General features: G+C 39.0%; 1 protein-coding gene across 1 annotated transcript in view; it reads left to right on the top strand.

Moving 5' to 3' along the window:
• xrcc3 (X-ray repair complementing defective repair in Chinese hamster cells 3) overlaps positions 1-17,885 on the top strand; it is a 32,093-nt gene extending 14,208 nt beyond the window's left edge. Inside the window, exons 5-7 of the mRNA XM_028822358.2 lie at positions 8,500-8,712; positions 10,867-10,913; positions 17,053-17,885. Of these exons, the coding sequence (XP_028678191.1) occupies positions 8,500-8,712; positions 10,867-10,913; positions 17,053-17,326 (534 nt within the window). The 3' untranslated portion in view covers positions 17,327-17,885. The remainder of the gene's footprint in view (positions 1-8,499; positions 8,713-10,866; positions 10,914-17,052) is intronic.
• The last annotated feature ends 3,181 nt before the right edge of the window (positions 17,886-21,066 follow it).

Raw genomic sequence — 21,066 nt, forward strand, 5'->3', positions numbered from 1 at the left:
AGTATACAGATAGACGAAATTGCGAAGCTCAGGGTCCACAGTGTAACAACATGACGTGCAATAAATAAATTAAAAATAGAATTAAAATTTAAAAATTAAAACACAAGACAAGACGTTGTGCAAAGATAGGACAAAGAAGTAGCAGCAATATTGATGTGTAAGATATGTAATATAATAAATAATGGATAATAGAGAAATTGTGAGTGTATGCTAATAGTTGTTTAAGACGTGTAAACAATGACAGGTCAGAATGTTTCACAACAGAAGGATATCAACAGTGTCAAAATACTTAAAGGTCAGTATGAGCTTTTCAGTTCTTTTCTACATGCACACTTGTCTTTGCAGGAAAGTGGCTCGCATGTATAAAAGTTCAGTTTTTAGAGGTGGTTGAGGACGTGTGGAAGGTCCCAGGGGGCAGCCTGGTGTTAAGGAGTCTAACAACTTGGGGGTAAAAACTCTCCTGCATCCTGGCAGATCTGGCTTTGATGCTGCAGTATCTTCTCTTGGATGGCAGAAGTGTGAAAAGTCCATATGAGGGGTGTAAGGGGTCCTGCACAATACTGCAGGCCTTTCGGACACTGCATTTGTAAAATATATCCTGTAGTGAAGGGAAAGGCACCCCAATAATGTTCTCTGCTGTCTTCACTATCCTTTGCAGGCGCTTGTGGTCGGATATGTTGCAGTTGCCATACCAGACCATGATGCAGCTAGTCAGAACACTCTCAATGGTGCCTCTGTAGAACATGGTGAGGATGGAAGGGGGAAGACTTGCTCGCTTCAGCCGCCTCAGGAAGTGTGGTCTCTGCAGGGCTTTCTTGATTAGTGATGAGGTGTTATGTGTCCACGTAAGTTCCTCAGTTATGTGCACACCGAGGAACTTGATACTCCTAACAGTCTCCACATCTAAACCGTTGATGCTGAGTGGGATGTGGGCAGGACATGATTTTCTGAAGTCCACGATTTTGTCTTGTCGACATTGAGAGATAGATTGTTGTCTTCACACCATGCGGACAGCCGTTCCACCTCATCTCTGTATGCTGTTTCATCATCCCTGCTTATCAGTCCCAGCACCGTCGTATCATCCGCAAACTTGATGATGTGGTTGGTGTTATGCATGGGTGTGCAGTCGTAAGTCAGCAGGGTGAACAGCAGTGGACTAAGCATGCAGCCCTGTGGTGCTCAGTGTGATGATGCTGGAAGTGTTGTAGAGTGTTGTAGCCCATCCAAACTGACTGGGGCCTCTTTGTCAAGAAGTCCAGGATCCAATTGCAGAGGGTGGTGTACAGGCACAGCCTGCTCAGTTTTACAACCAGCTTTGGAGGGATGATTGTGTTGAAGGCAGAGCTAAAGTCTATGAATAGCATCCTGACATATGTGTCTTTTTTTATCCAGATGTGTCAGGGAGAGGTGAAGGGCAGAGCATATGACATCCTCAGTTGACCTGTTTGAGCGGTATGCAAACTGAAGAGGGTCAAGGGAGGCAGGGAGATTAGTCTTTATGTGTGACATGACTAACCTTTCGAAGCACTTCATTATGATTGCCGTGTTCGGCACTGGTATGATGGTGGTCGACTTGAAGCATGCTGGGACTGACGACTGGCTCAGAGATGTGTTGAAGATGTCTGTGAGAACACCAGCCAGTTGACTGGCACATTCTTTGAGTACACGACCAAGTATGTTGTCAGGTCCTGCAGCCAAAGAGAAGGAGGAGAAGAAGAAAGTAAGGACGTAAGAAAGGAGAAGAAGAGAAAACGGACGAAGATGGCACTGGTCGTCAGAAAGGCATCATGACAATCGATTGCTAAATCAAACGCCTCCCTGGGACATTCATCCTTGTCATCTGTAACTTTTTCGTAAGCTTTTCCTAAAGACTATATATATTCAGACTTTCCTATCAGTACCTATTTTCTATTATTCTTTGTTCCAGTGGTGGTATTATTATTCTTGTAATAAATACCATGCTGCTTTTAACTTTCTATGCTTTGTCTTATTGTCTAGAGTGATTGAATTAAAAAGTTAGATTTCTTTGAGCACCTAGTGTCGCCAGATTTTTTGCCATTATATCTGTGCTGCGAGGTTTATAAGGCTGAGAGTGAGGCCGCCACTCAATAGAAGGGACAGTACCAGAAGAAGGTATTCTTGGCTGATAAATGGCCTATAGTCAAGAGTGCCGAGTCTTTGTATGTTTAAATGTATTCTTCAGGAACCAAAGTAATATTTAGGTCTGGGATATCACTAAAACATTGTATGTTGTTCGTGCCGATAATAAGTAAGTCTCTTGAAGTGCTGAGAGAGTGACAGGCTGGGTTATTCCTAAAGCACTTGTGTGGGTTAAAATGCTTAAGGTTAATCAGCATGTGTGTGTCATTCATGGGGCACTGTTGTGGTTAGGGTCTGTGTGTATGCGTATTGCTATGTATGTGTGTGTTCATCTTAAAGTGCAACAGTAGACCAACCCGAAAACGAACTTGACGAGAACACTTACCCTTGAGAAACAGGTAAAGGGTACAAAGAGGGAAATACCACGATAATAAATGTTCATTTTTTTTCCCTGTGCTTAAAACTCATTTAAAAAAAAAAAAAGTGTTTTTAGTGAGCAGTTCGTAGTACTATAGTGCGAACTCTTGCAATGTTAGTTTTCTCTGTTGTTCAAGGTTTTCTCAGTGTTATTCAAAGTTTTTACATTGAGTTTACTATTACGCTGTGCATTCTATGGTATAGTTAACTATATTTGTGCTTAAAAATCTTTAAAAAAAATATATTTACATACAGTTTGTACGGTTTGGAACGGACTAATTGTATTTACATACAATCCTATGGGGGAAATTACTTCGGGTCATGACCAAATCGGGTTGCGACCAGAGTTTTGGAACGAATATATATAATGTATATACTGTATATACAGTGAAACCTCGGGTCACAAATTACGGTATTATATATACCTTGCATGAGTCAAGTTCTGGCCTGAAGGAAGTGAGGAGGAACTGGGTGGAGAGGAGATTAGTTTTGAGGTAAAATCTGTGACGATGCGGGTTCGCTGCATGCTACCAACTCGTGTCTGGGAGCCCTTAAACCTGTCACCGTTGGTAATGTTACCGATGAGCATGACAGTGAGGCACTACAATGGAGCAATCGGATGGTGCAAAAAGTGCCAAGTGCTTTTATTAAAATCAAAAAAACAACAATCAAAAACAAAGTCCAAATTAAATAAAGTGCAGTGCTTTCAGAATCCTTCAATAAATAAATAATCCCATAAAAACAGAAGTGAAGTGGAGGTTAAAATCCAGTAGAAAAAAGTCTTCATTAAATACAAGGTTAAAACAATGCTGAAAGCAGTTTCTTTAAAAACAAGCCCGGTGCATTCTTTAACTGCCTTCTTGGCTCTCTCTCTCTCTCTCTTGCGCTTTCTCTCTCGCTCGCTCGCTACACAGGGAATGCACAGGGAGAGACTGAACACGTGTGAAAATCATCGGCGCGTACGAACTGGAAGGGAAACTGGCTTGTTTGTCACCCGAGTGTGTGGTCGTGATGCAAAAGTTTGGCGACTTTTTGGTCGTAACCCGATTTGTACATGGTCTGAAACTTTCGTGACCCGAGGTTCCACTGTGTGTATGTATACTGTATATACACACATACACATGTACTGTAGATATGTACATATATGTGTACATTATATGTGTGTGGGGGTGTATGATTGTGACACTCTTTTCTCTTTACTGCTTTCTCTGTCTTTTTTGTCAACATTGTCCACATTAAAGAAATGGGGAGCCTCTAATTCCAAATAAGGGCGGGGTGGTGGCTCTGAGGCTAAGGATTTGCGCTGGTATCCCGAAGGTTGTCGGTTCGAATCCCCATCACTGCCAAAAGAGATCCTACTCTGCTGGGCCCTTGAGCAAGGCCCTTAACCTTCAATTGCTCCAAGGGCGCTGTACAATGGCTGACCCTGCGCTCTGACCCCAAGGGGTATGCGAAAACTAACAAATTCCTAATACAAGAAATTGTATAAGGCGAAATAAAGAACAAAAAAAAAAATAGAATAAATTTAATTTATATCTACATCTACAGCCATTGTCAATGCAAGGAATAGTTAGAGCAAGTAGTTAAAGTAAACGTCACTGAAGTGATTCTGTCAAAACTGGGAAAGGATATGACATAAGAAATTAGGAAGTAGTAAAACATTTTAATATCAAAATTTATTTTGTAATTCCCATATGATGTAGTGACCATCAAAATTCCAATTTAGTTGTTTAAAGGTTCCATAGCATTCAAAGATAAAAGGAATTAGGAATCTCTCATTTAGTAGCGGCCCTTATTAAGCAACTTACACAACTTTTCTGAAGGCATACAAGATTTAACTATATATGTTTGTTCCAGATTGACTAACTTAAGAATATCCATTTCTACCTGCAAAGATAACATTTTTGTAAAAATTTAATGTGTCCTTGGACAAGAGGAGTGTAGCACTTCAGTGGACAAGGAATCCTCTGAAGTAAGTAATGATTCAAATAGCTGTTGCCAAAAAACTGATTAGTTACAGTAAAATTCCGTCAATGCATGTTGCCTCATGATCTGGAGTAATTGAAGGAAAGGCTTTATATATTTCTTTTGGGGTCGAAGGACATTCTGTGAATGATAATTAGTATTAGTAGGAGCAATTTTTTTGTTATCACAATGTACCATTTAGTTGTTTCAATAGAGGACATAGGCAATGGATTCAGATTTACAAAGATGTACAGTGCATCCGGAAAGTCTTCACAGCGCATCACTTTTTCCACATTTTGTTATGTTACAGCCTTATTCCAAAATGGATTAAATTCATTTTTTTCCTCACAATTCTACACACAACACCCCATAATGACAACGTGAAAAAAGTTTACTTGAGATTTTTGCAAATTTATTAAAAATAAAAAAATCAAGAAAGCACATGTACATAAGTATTCACAGCCTTTGCCATGAAGCTCAAAATTGAGCTCAGGTGCATCCTGTTTCCCCTGATCATCCTTGAGATGTTTCTGCAGCTTAATTGGTGTCCACCTGTGGTAAATTCAGTTGACTGGACATGATTTGGAAAGGCACACACCTGTCTATATAAGGTCCCACAGTTGACAGTTCATGTCAGAGCACAAACCAAGCATGGAAGTCAAAGGAATTGTCTGTAGACCTCCGAGACAGGATTGTCTCGAGGCACAAATCTGGGGAAGGTTACAGAAAAATTTCTGCTGCTTTGAAGGTCCCAATGAGCACAGTGGCCTCCATCATCCGTAAGTGGAAGAAGTTTGAAACCACCAGGACTCTTCCTAGAGCTGGCCAGCCATCTAAACTGAGCGAACGGGGGAGAAGGGCCTTAGTCAGAGAGGTGACCAAGAACCCGATGGTCACTCTGTCAGAGCTCCAGAGGTCCTCTGTGTAGAGAGGAGAACCTTCCAGAAGGACAACCATCTCTGCAGAAATCCACCAATCAGGCCTGTATGGTAGAGTGGAAGCCACTCCTTAGTAAAAGGCACATGGCAACCCGCCTGGAGTTTGCCAAAAGGCACCTGAAGGACTCTCAGACCATGAGAAAGAAAATTCTCTGGTCTGATGAGACAAAGATTGAACTCTTTGGTGTGAATGCCAGGCATCACGTTTGGAGGAAACCAGGCACTGGTCATCACCAGGCCAATACCATCCCTACAGTGAAGCATGGTGGTGGCAGCATCATGCTGTGGGGATGTCTTTCAGCGGCAGGAACTGGGAGATTAGTCAGGATAAAGGGAAAGATGACTGCAGCAATGTACAGAGATATCCTGGATGAAAGCCTGCTCCAGAGCACTCTTGACCTCAGACTGGGGCGACGGTTCATCTTTCAGCAGGACAACGACCCTAAGCACACAGCCAAGATATCAAAGGAGTGGCTTCAGGACAACTCTGTGAATGTCCTTGAGTGGCCCAGCCAGAGCCCAGACTTGAATCCGATTGAACATCTCTGGAGAGATCTTAAAATGGCTGTGCGCCGACGCTTCCCATCCAACCTGATGGAGCTTGAGAGGTGCTGCAAAGAGGAATGGGCGAAACTGGCCAAGGATAGGTGTGCCAAGCTTGTGGCATTATATTCAAAAAGACTTGAGGCTGTAATTGCTGCCAAAGGTGCATCGACAAAGTATTGAGCAAAGGCTGTGAATACTTATGGACATGTGATTTCTCAGTTTTTTTATTTTTAATAAATTTGAAAAAACCTCAAGTAAACTTTTTTCACGTTGTCATTATGGGGTGTTGTGTGTAGAATTCTGAGGAAAAAAAATGAATTTAATCCATTTTGGAATAAGGCTGTAACATAACAAAATGTGGAAAAAGTGATGCGCTGTGAAGACTTTCCGGATGCACTGTAGTACTAGGACATGATGATAATGAATGAATTCACATGTAAGTTCTATGCAATTTAAATTCAGCCCATTTTTTCAATAAATAATTTATTTATGTTTTGCTGAGATTAAAATTTTAAACTTTGAATTGTGCAGTAGAGGGAGTAGTTGTTCCAAAGCTGAGAGCTTAGCTTAAATGTGGGATATTTTCTATTTTGGATTGCCTAGCAGGATAGACAAAAGAGATTGAGTAGTTAGTGATGAATCCGTTAATAACCCCCTGATTGTGATCTGTAATGTCATTTTTTATTCACCTTTCAAATTTGTTTTGAACTAAGCAGTAAGCTGATCATTTTTTAACAAGTCTGTGTTGAATCTCTTTTTGGTGTACAAAGGAAAAATGGGTAAAAAAATTACTTGCTACTTCCTGGATGCTTTACCCAACAAAGTAGTGATGTCAGTTAAGAATTGGGAGAGTACATATGATGAATCTATATTACTTAAGTATGTCATTCTTGAAACGAAAGCAACAAAGCTTATTGACTGGGACTTAATAAAACCAACAGGATCCGAACCTTACAGATCAGAATATTACATTGCAGCCATCTAAGATCAGCCACTTTGTCAGATAATATGTCCTGCTGATTTTGCATGATAGTGATGTCCTTCAATGCTGCCATTGTCCCTCTTGTGAAGCATTAATGGTGTGTTGGAGTGTTTTATTTTTGACTTAAACGTATTAAGTTATGTTTGTATGTCCTGTTTAATCATAACTACATGCTTTTGCATCGAAGGATTTATATCTATTTCTGTTGATTATTTTGCATAAATGAGGCACACATAAGGAAATAAAGTATAATAAAGTTAGTGAACTACAAGGTTTATTAGTTCAGTCAACAAAGCAAGCATAACTACAGTAGGTGCTAAAATATTTGGTAGACTGTCTAATATAAAGTAACCAGTAACAGCGCACTGCATGATAATGCGAAGTGAATACACTTGACTTGAGCATTCCTAGTTTTCATTCTCTTTCTCTGTATGTTTAGCATTCGTTTGCTCAGAGGTTGATGTGCTTGCTGCTTCCTGAGCAGCTCTTCTTTCTCCACCCTAGTGACCCGCTTCATCTCTTCTTTTGTCAGCATCTTTTGCGTTAAAACTGATTAAGTCAGTGTTTGTGTTGCAATTACTTAGTATGTTTTCTTTAATTTTTCACTTAAGCTGGCACTCAAGTCTTCAATCTGCTTCAAGAATGATTTAAGATATGAAGAGGTAGGGGAAGTGACGGCGAAAGGTGGTAGGGATGAGAACGGCGCCTGTATGCATGTGCCGCATGATGATTCTACAATAAAATTAAAAAGAGGAATAACCTTGGAGGTCAATCATTGTACGAATAGTAGACATCACGTAGTATATGTGTACTAAATTTCAGGTCAATAGGTCAAATGGATTTGCGAGCTACAGGTGATTTAAGATCCTGGACAGACAAACAAACAGCCACGGTAACGTATTATATATACATGATGTGATGATCTCAAGAGATCTCATGTGCCCTCTGAAAAGGTTATTGTAAGTGCTTGTTGTTTTGAAGAGTTTTTGGAAGGTTTCAAAACCATAATTAAACATTTTGGAATTAATTGTCTACTTTAAGCCAAACAGTACACAAATACGGAACCCACTGACTTTACTATGGTTTAGACTTCATTAGAATTATTTCATAGAGCAACAAGAAAATTTGTATTGGCTGTCAAGTTTGAGAGGAAAATCATGGTACCTATAGAAAATCTTACGCAGACAAGGGGTGAATATGATCTGTTGACTCAACACAGGTAGTTCTCAGGTAAGATTTATTGAAATGTTTATGTTCATATAAGTAAATCATTGGAGGGATGTGGGAAAAGTACCAATCCGTTCATGAGTTTTATTTGTTTTAAGAGTACGATTTAGTTGTTTGGGAAAGATCTATCATTTATGGCAAATTAACTGAACATGTTGAAAATTATTACTAATATGGTCTACACAATTTTAGTCTGAGAATGTGAATGCAAAAGTCCAGTGCAAAGATCTGTTCATGTAAGTGATAGCGCATATTTGGAAGCTTACGCTTTCACTTCATGTGTTTTTATTTATTTATTTATTTATTTATTTTTGTCCCCTGCAGGAGTCGTTGAATATGTGCGTTTCCAAAAGAATACCAATTTTAATGTCCCGGGGGTTGGTACGTCTAGTTGTGCTTGACTCTGTGGCAGCTCTTTTTCGCTGTGAATTTGAAGCAAAAGATGCCATTGTCAAAGCCAAACACCTGAAGACATTGGGGGCAACATTGCATAACCTCAGCAGCAGTTTCAAGACACCTATTGTGTGTGTCAACCAGGTATGCCAAAGCGAGCTGACAAGGTGCTATAAAGTAAATGTAAAATGATGCAGTTACCACAAGGGAAACATTTGAAGTATTAGGAACTATATGAAGTGTTATTTATATCTAATGTAATCTTTAATTTTGATCTCTAGGTGTACTAGATTTTATTGTGTATGCATTTCAGACAGTCTTTTATTATTTGATAATCTCTTTCATTAAAAGCCTTGCTTCACAATGTTTATCAATTACCCTCTTATCACAACAAGATACTGTACATTTATGTGAAAGTCTGTGCCCTGTGGGCAGAATGAGGATGAACACCGTCTTACTCCTGAGACAGACCGTGGATCCCAATGGACCCTGAACTAGATAAGCGAGGGGGAGAAGATGATTGGATAATTATTAACTTTTCATTTAGTTTGTTGCTTTTTTACAACCCTACTGAGTTTCTCCCACAAGTTATTAATTTTGTTTGAGTGCTTGTTCAGAATGCCAATTACAGTATTGTGATATGCTTTATAATACAAAATACATATTTATATTTTGCTACATTTAGAAATGTAGTAAGTTGTTAAATCTTGCCATTATATCTGAAAGAATAAATGAAGTAAGGATAACAATCAGAAATAGTTGTGCGTTTTATATGTATTTAGTGCTTCAGGGAAAGGGTGAATGTTAAGTCTACTTTTAAATACTTAACTCAAAATAACTTTTCGGGGAGGCAGAAAAGAGATCTTGCAAAGTGGAATGGCAGTTTAATGAGAGTAGTGTTGCATGAATTTCAAATAGTAAGAAAGGTGTGTTCTTTATTTTATGTTTTTCACATTTACACAGGGAATACACTGTGGAGATTAGAGGGACTGTTCATCATCTTCCAATACTAAATTAAAAAAATCCATTGTATATGTTTTTGCTAGTTGGCAGTTGGTATTTTGAAAGACACTATGTGTTTGGTGACCATCACTTACTTTTTATGTTGCCACCAACCCCCATTTGGTCATGTACGTTTGTTACTTAAGTGATATTCCTATATTGAGTAAATTGCTTGTAGACAGATACAGTAAATGGCTTAATGAAGACTATGTTCAACTCATTCCTAGTACATATAAATTGTGCATCTTATTGTTTTCTTGGCTTTAAAGGTTGTAATGTGTTTTTGATTTTAAAGCCAATATAGGCTAGCTAGGCAAAATGGTGTGATTCTGATATGAGTTAGGATTTTGCAACAATACTTAAAACAAGTTAGAGTTTAATACATGTGAGTTTTTAAGAAAATGTGTACTTTTAAATAACATAAGTTATAAGTTATACTTTAATAAGTGCAGTTCTTTTCCCCAATGATGTGTATAAATCCATTTGAAAGCATTCTTCACTTTTTATAAATAATTGATCCTTCCATAAAAAGCATATTGTAGTGCTGTATGTACCTGTTCCAAAGACTATTCTAGGCTTATTGGATCCCCAGTTAATATATTATTTACAGTATACACCTTGCACAAAATCAAGTGGAATAAAAAATGTTGTGACTGAATGAGTAAAGAGTTATAGCAGTTCAAATAGCCACCACATGTAGTTCCTTATAAAAGCCTGTGAAACAACACATTCATGGCAACTCATTCTTGGAGTATTGTACAATCATTTATTTATTTTATAACATTGTTATGGATTGTCTTAGGGAATACGAACATATTCTAGCAGCAACTGGCATAGCATAAAAATCTGTGCTGGTTATGACCTCAAGCAATTACAGTTCTTACATTGTTTCAGTTTACAATGGTCAGTGAATCTAACCTAGTACAACAGAAAAAACAGAAGTACTTGTTGGGTGGCAGGGAGCCCATGCAGATACAGGAAAATTATGCAACGTTCACACAGAGTAGGGCCAGACCATATTGTAAGCACTGTGCTGGTCTTCAGAGGTCATGTCTTCTTGAGTGTTTGAAACACATTCACACAAAAAAGTCTATCAGTTAGATGCTGCACAGAGAAATGCACATATACTGTCCATATCTATTCCAAGTGCCTTTAAAATGAAGATTAATATTATAAAGAGGACCCTCACAAGGTGCCTGCTGTCATCTGATTAGATCAGAATGTCTCTGTGCCTGTAAACATATTTACTTCTCTCCTACTGAATTGTTTACGTGTTGTTAACATATTTTGTGTTAGGTTACGGCTGCAGTGGATGAATCGAGGTTGATGGAAGGCAGCTTTGGGTAAGTTAATATGCAGGTCTCTCACTATACACTGTTGTACTCAAACACGTGTCATTTTAAAGATTACATTTACTAAAAATGAACACTCCTGTTAATACAGGGGATTTTATCTTTCTTGGGGGCATTTGTTCCAGACAGAAATATTTCTTCGTTTAATAGATTAACGTAATAAATTCAACTTTCCTTGTGGTAAATGCTTCAAGCTATTAGATAACTTGGGAGTGTCGAGAGTCATTCCTATTTTTTTTCTGTATTGTACACTACTTTGATTTCTGCATAGGAAAATAAATAATGGCTATTTGGAAATTTGTTGTATGTCAGCTTCCTAGCAAGACTGATTACATGTTAATATATTTAAAGACCTAGTTTGATAAAGAAGAGTCAGCTAATGAAGAATTCTGACTAGGAGAAGGTGATGCCATACAACACTTTTTTTTTTTTTTTGTTAAATCCTCACTGCCTTTTTATGTAGAATTTAAGTGTTGCTTGATAGTTTTTGCAAATCTGTATCTTCTATAGACCAAAAGTGCTGCCATGTTAGTTGTTCATAGTAAGAAAGTATATGCAATCTTAGTGGACGTTGTTTTATAGAGAAACTGTGATGTTGTGGAAAAGCAGTTGTGTAAATAAATGGATGTAATTTAGTCTATAAATTCGGAAAACAGGTTTGTTGTATTAGGAAGAGGCCTACAGTAAATAACTGACACAAGAATGTGGCTGGTTACCTAGTTTTGGATTTTTCTCAGAGCTCTTCTATTTTCCTTTCATATCACAGAATCTGCAGAGTTATCTTAATTGGCAATTCTAAAATGGCCTGGAGTTAATGAGTGTAGTTGTGCCCTGCTGTTGACTGGTAACTTCCTTGTCCCTAGTATTGTCAGAATAGGCACCTCCTTTTGAAATCCTGCAGTAAACAAATACAGATATTGGATAGAATGGGATTGTAACGAAGTTGCAAAAAGGGAAAAGGACACAAGCAGAGAAAAGCATTGATTGTAGAATAGATGTGTAGACATACAGCCTCAGAATCAAGATGCTCAATTCTGCTACAATATGTCCACTCTGCATAGTTTCCTGTTCAACTTGTTTTAAGAGGACTGTTAGAAGTAATCCATATGTAAAACGGACATGCTGTTATTTTGAGCAGTAATTGTAAATTAAACATGCTCAGGGAATGGACACTTTATTTGATAGGCCTGCCTTGTCTAAATAAATAACTCAGTCTGTGGTAGCATCTTACATTTACATAATGCCACTGAAAGCATGTAGGCAAGTACTAACTGAACAAATGGGACATTCAGAGTAAGCATCTATAAACCAAAGCTGTGCTGTGCCTTCAGAAAGTAGTTCTCCGTTAATTATTTTTCAAAATTCAAATTAAAGTATTTACATGGGATTTTTTTATACCTGAGTGGAAGTTGTTCTTCATAATGCTAAAATGAAATAAACTACAGTATGTAGATGTGTTTGCAATTAAAAGAACTTATCACATTTTTCAGTTTTTTTCTTACACTCTTTGTTTTAATCCCCTAGCTTGGGTGGCATATTCAGTTTTCTTAAGAGATCACATTAAATATACTTGGTAAAAGTTGGGACTGTATGGAAAATAAAAATAAAAACTGAAAGCAGTGAGTAGGAAATATTTAACCTGAAAACAATATAATATCCCATTATGTGATGTTACAACTATTTTTTCAAAAATACACTTTTTTGATATTACTTACTACATGTTATAATATTTATTCCAAAGAAAGTGTGGACAGTAATGAATGTGCCACTTTGTAATGTTGTCTTTCCTTCTCACAACACTTAATAAATGTTTAGGTCTTGAAGACATCAATTTATTGAGTGTTTCAGGTGTCATTTTGTCCCGTTCTTCTTGCAAACAAACCTTAGGTATACAACAGTTTGGGGTTCTGGTTGTTGCATTTTGTGTTTCAAACTTTGCCACACATTCTCCTTCACCGTCTTCTTTTGCAGCCATGCATTTGTAATGCGCTCTTAATGTAGTTTTGCATTGTCTTGCTGAAATGGGTATGGGTGTCCATGGAAGAGCTGTTGACCTGAAGGCAGCATATGTTTCTCCAGTCTGTATGTACTGTTTGGCAGGTCACCCTTGCCCAAGACATTGACATACCATCAAAACATCACGGATGCTGCCTTCAGAACTTGTAGCTGGTAACAGTCTAGAATGTACTTTTCTTCTTTGGTTTGAAGATAGCATGATATGCATTTCTTCGAAAAAGGACCTGAAATATTGATTCTTCCGACCACAATACACTTTCCACTGTGTGATAGACCAGATGTCTCAGCGTATGTAACTATGTACAGTGTTACTAAAGGTTTTCCAAAGTACTGGAGAGCTCATGTGATGATATCACACTTATTGATGAATGACACTTCTTGATGCTGTGCCATCAGAGGGACTGAATATCTCATTCAGTCAGCTTAGGTTTGCACCCTTGCCTTTTGCGCACCGAAATTTCAAGATTCCGTGAATCTTTTAAGTATACCATGTATTGTTGAGGGTGAAATACCCAAATGCCTTCTAGTCTGTTTTTAACAAACATTGTTTTTTAAACTTTTGAACGATTTTCTCACATATTTGTGCGAGAACTGGGGATCCATAGCCCATCTTTGCTCCTAAAGGACTAGGCTTTTCCTGTATGAAGCTGTTATACCAAAGCAGGATTACAATCCCCTGTTGAACATCATGTGTTAACATCATTATTTTATTTATTTATTTTTTTACTCATTCTTGGCCCTACCTGCCCATCCCAACTTTTTTGAAATGTATGCAAGCTTTCTGTAGTCAGAGTGGATGCAATTTATAAAAATTTATAAAAAAGGCTAAACATTTAAATATCTTGTTTTTTATACTGTTTGTGATGGATTACGGGTCAAAGTGAATTTTGAAATCCCTGCTTTCTATTTTTATATGCATTTTCAATACCATCCCAGCTTTTTTCAATTTGACTAAATGACTAAAACAGCAGCTCAAATCAAACCTGCTGTCCTTTGGGCTGTTTTAAAAAAGCTAAAGAAGGTTATAAACAGTTTGGCAATACTTTTGACCTTCGTCGGAGCACCATGAAATCCACTGTAACAAAATGTTAAAAACGCGGCATAATCCACACTTTACCAAGATCAGGCCATTCTCCCAAATTGAGCAGCTGGAGAAGGGCAGTTGTCAGGGAAGTGAAGAAGAGCTCATTTACAGCACTGACAGGATTGCACAGTTCTTTGTCTGAAATGGGAGAAGCTATCTAGATCTCTTCATTGTTTCACAGATTTGATCTCTTTGGGAGAGTTTCTAGAAAGAAGCCAATTATGAGAAAGGCCAATATTAACTTACACATGAGTTTGTTAGAAGACGTGACAAAATGTGAAGGCATGTGAAACTGTTGTGGAAGAAATTGTTATTGTCTGATGAGAATAAAGCTCAGTTGGCCTAAAGCAAAATGTTATGTTTGGCACAAACTAGTTACAGTCCATTACCAAGATACTGTAACACCAACCATTGACCAACACTATGTCAGGTATGGCGGTGAAGACACTGTCTGTCCTTGCGGTTTCTTTTTGGCTGGAGGAAGTGGAAAGCTTATCAACAAGGGTAACATGGTGTGAGACTTGCCCGGACACCACCAGTCAAAAAGCACACGTTTATTCTTCATTAATAAACACAGTGTCACACAGCACACAATGCGCACAGCAATAATCACCCTTAAATAAACTCTGTCTCAGTCCTTGGCCGCCTCTACTCTCCTCCTGGGAGCTTTGTCCTTCTCCCACTCCCGACTCCGGCTCTCCGACTGTTAGGATGCGGTTCCTTTTATTCCTGCCCGGATGTGCTACAGGTGGCTGAATACGATCTTCCGGCCACACTTCCTGGTGTGGCTGAAGTGTTGCCCTTTGCCCTGGAAGCACTCTGGGCGTCTCTGGCAGGTTCATCCGCCATCTTGCCTGGTGTGGTGGAAGTGACAGTTCCCCAGGTCCCATGAGGCTTAAAGCACCCCCTGGCGGTGGCCACGGTTCCCAACAGGTCAAAACCTCTTTGTCCCTTTCCTGTGGTCCTCTTTTTATCGAGGGCGGCTGCCCCCTTGTGCCCCGGAAGCTGTTACTGTCCCTTTCCGGTCCCTCCAGGCATCCCGTCCAGGTAATGACCCCAGTCATCTGTGACAATGGATGGAACCAGATCCGGGTAAATCCTTGTTTAGTCAACAGGAGATCGGCATTCATTGTGAGGATTCATTTTACAGTATAATAATGACCCAAAGCACATGGCAAAAACTACATAGAAGTGGCATAAAAATGTGGTTAATATTCAGGAAAGGCCAAGCCAGAGCTGAATTTAATTAAAAAGCTATGGTAAGACCTGAACATTGTTCTCAACTGAAGCTGACCATATAATCTGGCTCAGCTGGAGCAAAAGTGTATTGAAGAATGGGCAGAAATTCCAAAATCGAGATGTTCAAAGTTCATACAGATATACCCAGCAAGACCTCAGCAGCTTTTATTGCTACTCAAGTACTATAAACAAAGTTTTGTTGGGGTGAAGTTATTACAGAATTGTTGGGTGTTGAGGATGGCAAAGATTTTTGTTAATATTTGGTATCTGGTATACTGCATTAATCCCCAAGGGTAAACTGTCTTTTCACGTGGCCTTTGGGAGTCCGAGCACAGGGTCAGCCGTTGTACAGTGCCCCTGGAGCAATAATATAACTTCTTTTTAGTTTGGTATATTTTGTAAATAATGCAACTTTGTATTTTAGTATTTATTTGGAATTTATTATGCTAGTCAATACAGAAAAAAATTTAAATGCATTAAAATCAACAGGCATAACTGGAACAAAATTTGAAAAACATTAAAGGGGTGAATCATTTCTGAATGCACTGTAAGTGGTTCTATTTGAGAAGTTTGGAATTTCTGAAGTTAAGATTATTTTTTTTTCATAATTGTGGTGTGCTATCATTTTCCTCATTTATAAATCATAAATGTAGAAGATGGCTATAATCATAAACTTGTCACAGTGCAAAACTCTGAATTGAATTCTGAATTCTATGGGTGACTCGCACAATTTACAGTAGAACCCACAGATTTAGTTTCTGCAGTTTCAGTTATCTATGATTTGCCATGGCCCAAAAATATGAAATGGATACATCTCAGAAATAAATGACCACTGCATTCCGTGCACAGGGTGTGGCAAAAATGCAACGCGAGCCAGCAGCACTCTGGGGGTCTACATCTGGGCCTGATATCATTTTCGTTGTGGTGATGCGTCAAACGCAATATAAACAAGCCTTTAATGTTCTCGCTGTCCACATTTGTTGCCGCATTATTGCAATGTTGCTGTGAAATTAGCCCTTCATTTTTCTTAATAATGGCCCCAGAGTGCTAAAGCACATGTAGTGATGCTGGCAGTTCTTCAGAGCCTAAGAGAAGCCATGAAGTGCGTCCCATTAGTGAAAGCAATGAAGAATGGAAAAGCCTAAGAGTACCCACTGAAGGCTTAAAGGCACTAAAGATATTTTATAAAAAATAAATGTAACACACACTGCTTACAAACATTTTTACAAGATATCAGTTCATTGCTCCATTGTCACTTAAAAGTTCATCTAAAATGACAGACTTTGAGACAGAGTAAGCACAAGTATAATAATGTACAATGTATTATTAATTAATGTTGGTAATTTATTGTGCATAATATATCAATTAAACTTTATCATTGGTGTGTATGTAAATGATAAATGACTGATGGGTACAGTTTGCTACTCTCCGTGGTCTCCAGCATCCACGGTAGGCATTGGAACGTTTCACCCGTGGATTGAGGGGTAGCACTGGACATCACCGCATACTACACTCTATAGGAGGGCCCAGCGGACAGTGTGTACCATTTTGGTGCTCTGTAAGTGCCACATGGGATGTGTGAGGTCTGTCAGTGGACAGCTAAAACAAATGTAAAGTCCTCTACAGTTCTTGTAATTTATATTTTCTATATGTGTTAGCCATCCATAACAGAACATATAAGGTCTTTGTATTATCGACTTGCTTATTTTTGTTTACTTTCTTCTGGAAGGTGTTGGTAGTTTAGCAGCTGCCAAACAGTTGACCATTTCTGTCTTATTTGGTATTCTGCAGGATACTGGAGAAGAAAGTTTTGCCAGCTTTGGGATTAACGTGGTCAAGTCAGGTTTTAATCAGACTGATGGTGAGTCGGACACACTTATCTGTGCAGGATCGTTTTCCACAGTTGACAAATCATCTTTGGCACTTGGGCAACATTCTCAGAACCATGGAGGTGATATTTGCCCCTCATATTGCACAATCTTTTTGTTTTTACACCATTGCCATGGATGGTGTTCGAGGCATTCAAGCTAACAATGCAGAGCAGGCCTCCACACTGAACACATGAAGACATTTTGAAGACTGCAAGGAAGGCTTTAAAAGAAGAAGCAATTACCTTATCTTGTACTCTCAAAGGGTAACGTCTACCACCTGTAGACTTCTGTCTCATAATCAGACTTGTGTGTGAGTACACGGTGAAAACGAGAAGGGCAAAAAGCCATGGAAAGATGGACCTTTGCTCGCTGTGCTGTTGGGTCGAGTGACTACACGTGTTGAGCTCTAGAGATGAGACCTGGCATAACAACCTAATGCACTCATGGCACACATTCTTATTTACTTTACCATTAAGGTTTTTAATTAGACTCAATAAAAAGTGACATTTTAAAATGTGTAATATTTTTCAGATTTTAAAGTGCATATAATAAATGTGAAATATATTTCAAATCATGCATTGTTGACACAGTTTCAGTCCACACATAACAAAAAATAGCAAAGGAAACTAAAATGTAAAAAGTTTCTGAAAACTGACAGTGTGTGCAGTGAGCTAAATGGCGTCTACAGAGTCTGCATTTGATCAAAGTTACATTTCACGATCACGTCATCCTCGCACCCAGCAGCCCGTGTTTTTAACTCTTTAATGTTTTTACTACGAATAAATAAGAAGAAAAAAAAAGTTTGTCGGATGAGGAGACTCATTGGTTATCAAAACAAAGGCGCATCCAGATATTTACCAAACATGAGAATCATTTAGAAATATTTCACTCTAAAAAAGATGATGCGCTGTAAAAAAAAAGAGTATGCTGTAGAATTCCATGACGTCGAGGACGGTGTGCTTTGTGAAGTGATGCTGTCGGGCCGAGTGTCTGCGCTCACTCACCGAAGAGTGCCGGTAAGTGTGGTGTTTTCATTGTAGCCATTCTCTTAATCAGACACTCATTTGTTTTAATTGGCCGCCTTTTCTTTCAGTCTTGAGTCTTGGAGTCCGCACTGGGGCTTCTAAATGAGCTCTTTTATGGAATTCAGTAAAACTACTGTAAGTTCTGCTCAAGAATATCTGTTTACAGATCACTATTCTATCATGATTCCCCTGTTGCGCTGTCTGCAAAAATAATTTCTTGTCAAAGTTTCAGTATAGCGAGATGTGTTGGTATAGAACGCCATCCTGTTCAGTGCAAATAATGTGCATTTACCAAAATGGCAGTGAGCCTGCTAGAGGGTGATGGACCTAAACAGGCCCTCTTGGTGCAATGTTGATACACAGCTTTGCTAAAGTGTGAACAACCGATTAAAAGATTAAGAGCACAAATAAGAAAAACAGAAGTCAGACCTAACAATTGAGTCCAGTAAGACCTAAGAATTAGCGACTTGACTGTTTAAGAGATGAGTACATTTAAAAAGACGCTGCCATTACAGATCTCCGTTGTGTAGTGAAATCAGCTCTCCTGTGTTGTTGTGCTTTAAATGATTTGTAACTGCAGGGCAGCGTGTGCTGTGCGTATCTGCAGTTTGTCCATGTTAGAGAACCCTTGGCCAGCAGATATCTCCCCTTCAAGTGTTTGTGCGTCCTTTATGTATGCATATAGAATGTCTTGTACATTTTTATACATTCCTCTGCTTAAAAAGTATTTTTAATAATACATTGTCACATTTTGTTTTCCTGATCAATACAACTTAGTCCAGATTTGCAACAACTTGAAATGACGATGTATTTGGTAAATTAAACTTTACATGTTCTCCTCCTAGGGCGGCACGGTGGCGTAGTGGGTAGCGCTGCTGCCTCGCAGTTAGGAGATCCGGGTTCGCTTCCCGGGTCCTCCCTGCGTGGAGTTTGCATGTTCTCCCCGTGTCTGTGTGGGTTTCCTCCGGGCGCTCCGGTTTCCTCCCACAGTCCAAAGACATGCAGGTTAGGTGGATTGGCGATTCTAAATTGGCCATAGTGTGTGCTTGGTGTGTGGGTGTTTGTGTGTGTGTGTCCTGTGGTGGGTTGGCACCCTGCCCGGGATTGTTTCCTGCCTTGTGCCCTGTGTTGGCTGTGATTGGCTCCAGCAGGCCCCCGTGACCCTGTGTTCGGTTTCAGCGGGTTGGAAAATGGATGGATGGATGGATGTTCTCCTCCTGTAAGGCACCGCTGAACGACTATTTATGCCAATAGCAGCCATTAGTCAATTTGGCAAAGTGTCTACTAGCCTTGTGCAGAAGGAAGGAGCAAACACCGTTCTGAAGATGTTATGGGCTTATCAAAAGCCACAAGGCTTACCTTGACGTTTCCATCACCAGTGGCTCCTCACCAGTCACATTGAAATAAATACCTCAACAGTTACAAAATCTGAAATCACCCAGTAAGAGTGGAGAAAATGACAGTAAGTTAACAAATTTATGCCACTTGTTGATCGTGTGAATTCTCATCATGTTGACTTTGGAAACTATGTTTTGATTTATAGATTTCTCCTTGGAATTGTTTTCCTACTTAAGCAGATGTGACATTGTGCATGTGCAGTATTATCTAGGCAGCGTAGCTCCACCATTAAAAGTCACTCTGTGCCTTTATATCTTCTACACTCATCTGGTAACTTGGCCTTTGCAAGTCGTGCTTATAAATATGGTATTTGTATTAAGAGGTTTTGAAACACTTTCTAGTTATTAATAAGAAAAGGTGACCATTTTGGCCCGGTCACTGTAAATGTTACGCTTTCTTATAGAATGTCTCTCTTTACAGGCCCCATTTGCTTTGTTTCATTATGCAGGACAGACAGACAGCTGAGAATTTGCAAGCCAAAGTTGACCCATATTGGAGGGCTCATTGCAAAGGTACTTCAGTAATTATTAATATATTTATAGTGTGTAAGCTACAAACCTGTCAGTCGGACCAGCAATGTCTGTTTAATTTAATGTGAGGGTAACACAGACAGGTATCGTCATCCATCCATCCATCCATTCTCAAACCCATTTTGCTCAGGTAAAAGCTGTAATTGAGGGTTGGTGGTGGTGGTGCCCATGAGAACTGGTTCAGGACACATGGGGTGCCAGTGCGTCACAATCACACACACAGACACAGTCTTGCTTGTCTAATATGTTTTTGGGGTTGGGGGGAAACCTTCACGTTACGTCACGTCCAAATGTCTGTTAATGGCGTTTTCATTTGAGGTCCACGATTCAGCCAGCTCTCACAATGAAATGTGTGTCTGGTTGAACTTTCCTTCTGGCAGCATTGTGATGTTCTTGCATGTGTTTTGCTCACATACACACACACACACACAGGCTGACCCAAAAATGTATACTGTACATACTTTGAATGATTAAAAGTGCAATGTTAAGACCGCACTGCAACTGGTTATGTTTATTTGAACTTGCAGGAATCTGTCATGGGACATCTTGTATATATACTTGCTTATATCCTTCTTCTATTATCCTTTCGTCATAACTATTTTGCTGTATTATTGGTTTAGTGCAGTGACCATGTTTGGGTCATTTGTTATAAAATCGCTAGTCTATCGCCACACCCAGTTATTTGGACTTTCACCAATTCGTGAACGGTGTTCATAAAGTGTACTGGAAGGTAAAACTGAGATCCCTCACTCATCTCACAGTGTGCCGTCCTCTAATATTAAATTAAACTGCATGGCACCTGATAATAGCGGGTTGCTTGAATTGACATCCGTGTGCTTAATTTTCATTACTGAGGATTGTAATGAATTTAAAAAGGCAGAAAGTTTTTATAGTTTTGAAGAACACAAAACAATTTAATGACTGAGAAAGTGAATGCATCAATGTTCTACATACAACCCTAGGATATTTCTGTATGTGCAG

The sequence above is a fragment of the Erpetoichthys calabaricus genome, chromosome 16 (genome assembly GCF_900747795.2).
Source record: "Erpetoichthys calabaricus chromosome 16, fErpCal1.3, whole genome shotgun sequence".
Lineage (NCBI taxonomy): Eukaryota > Metazoa > Chordata > Cladistia > Polypteriformes > Polypteridae > Erpetoichthys > Erpetoichthys calabaricus.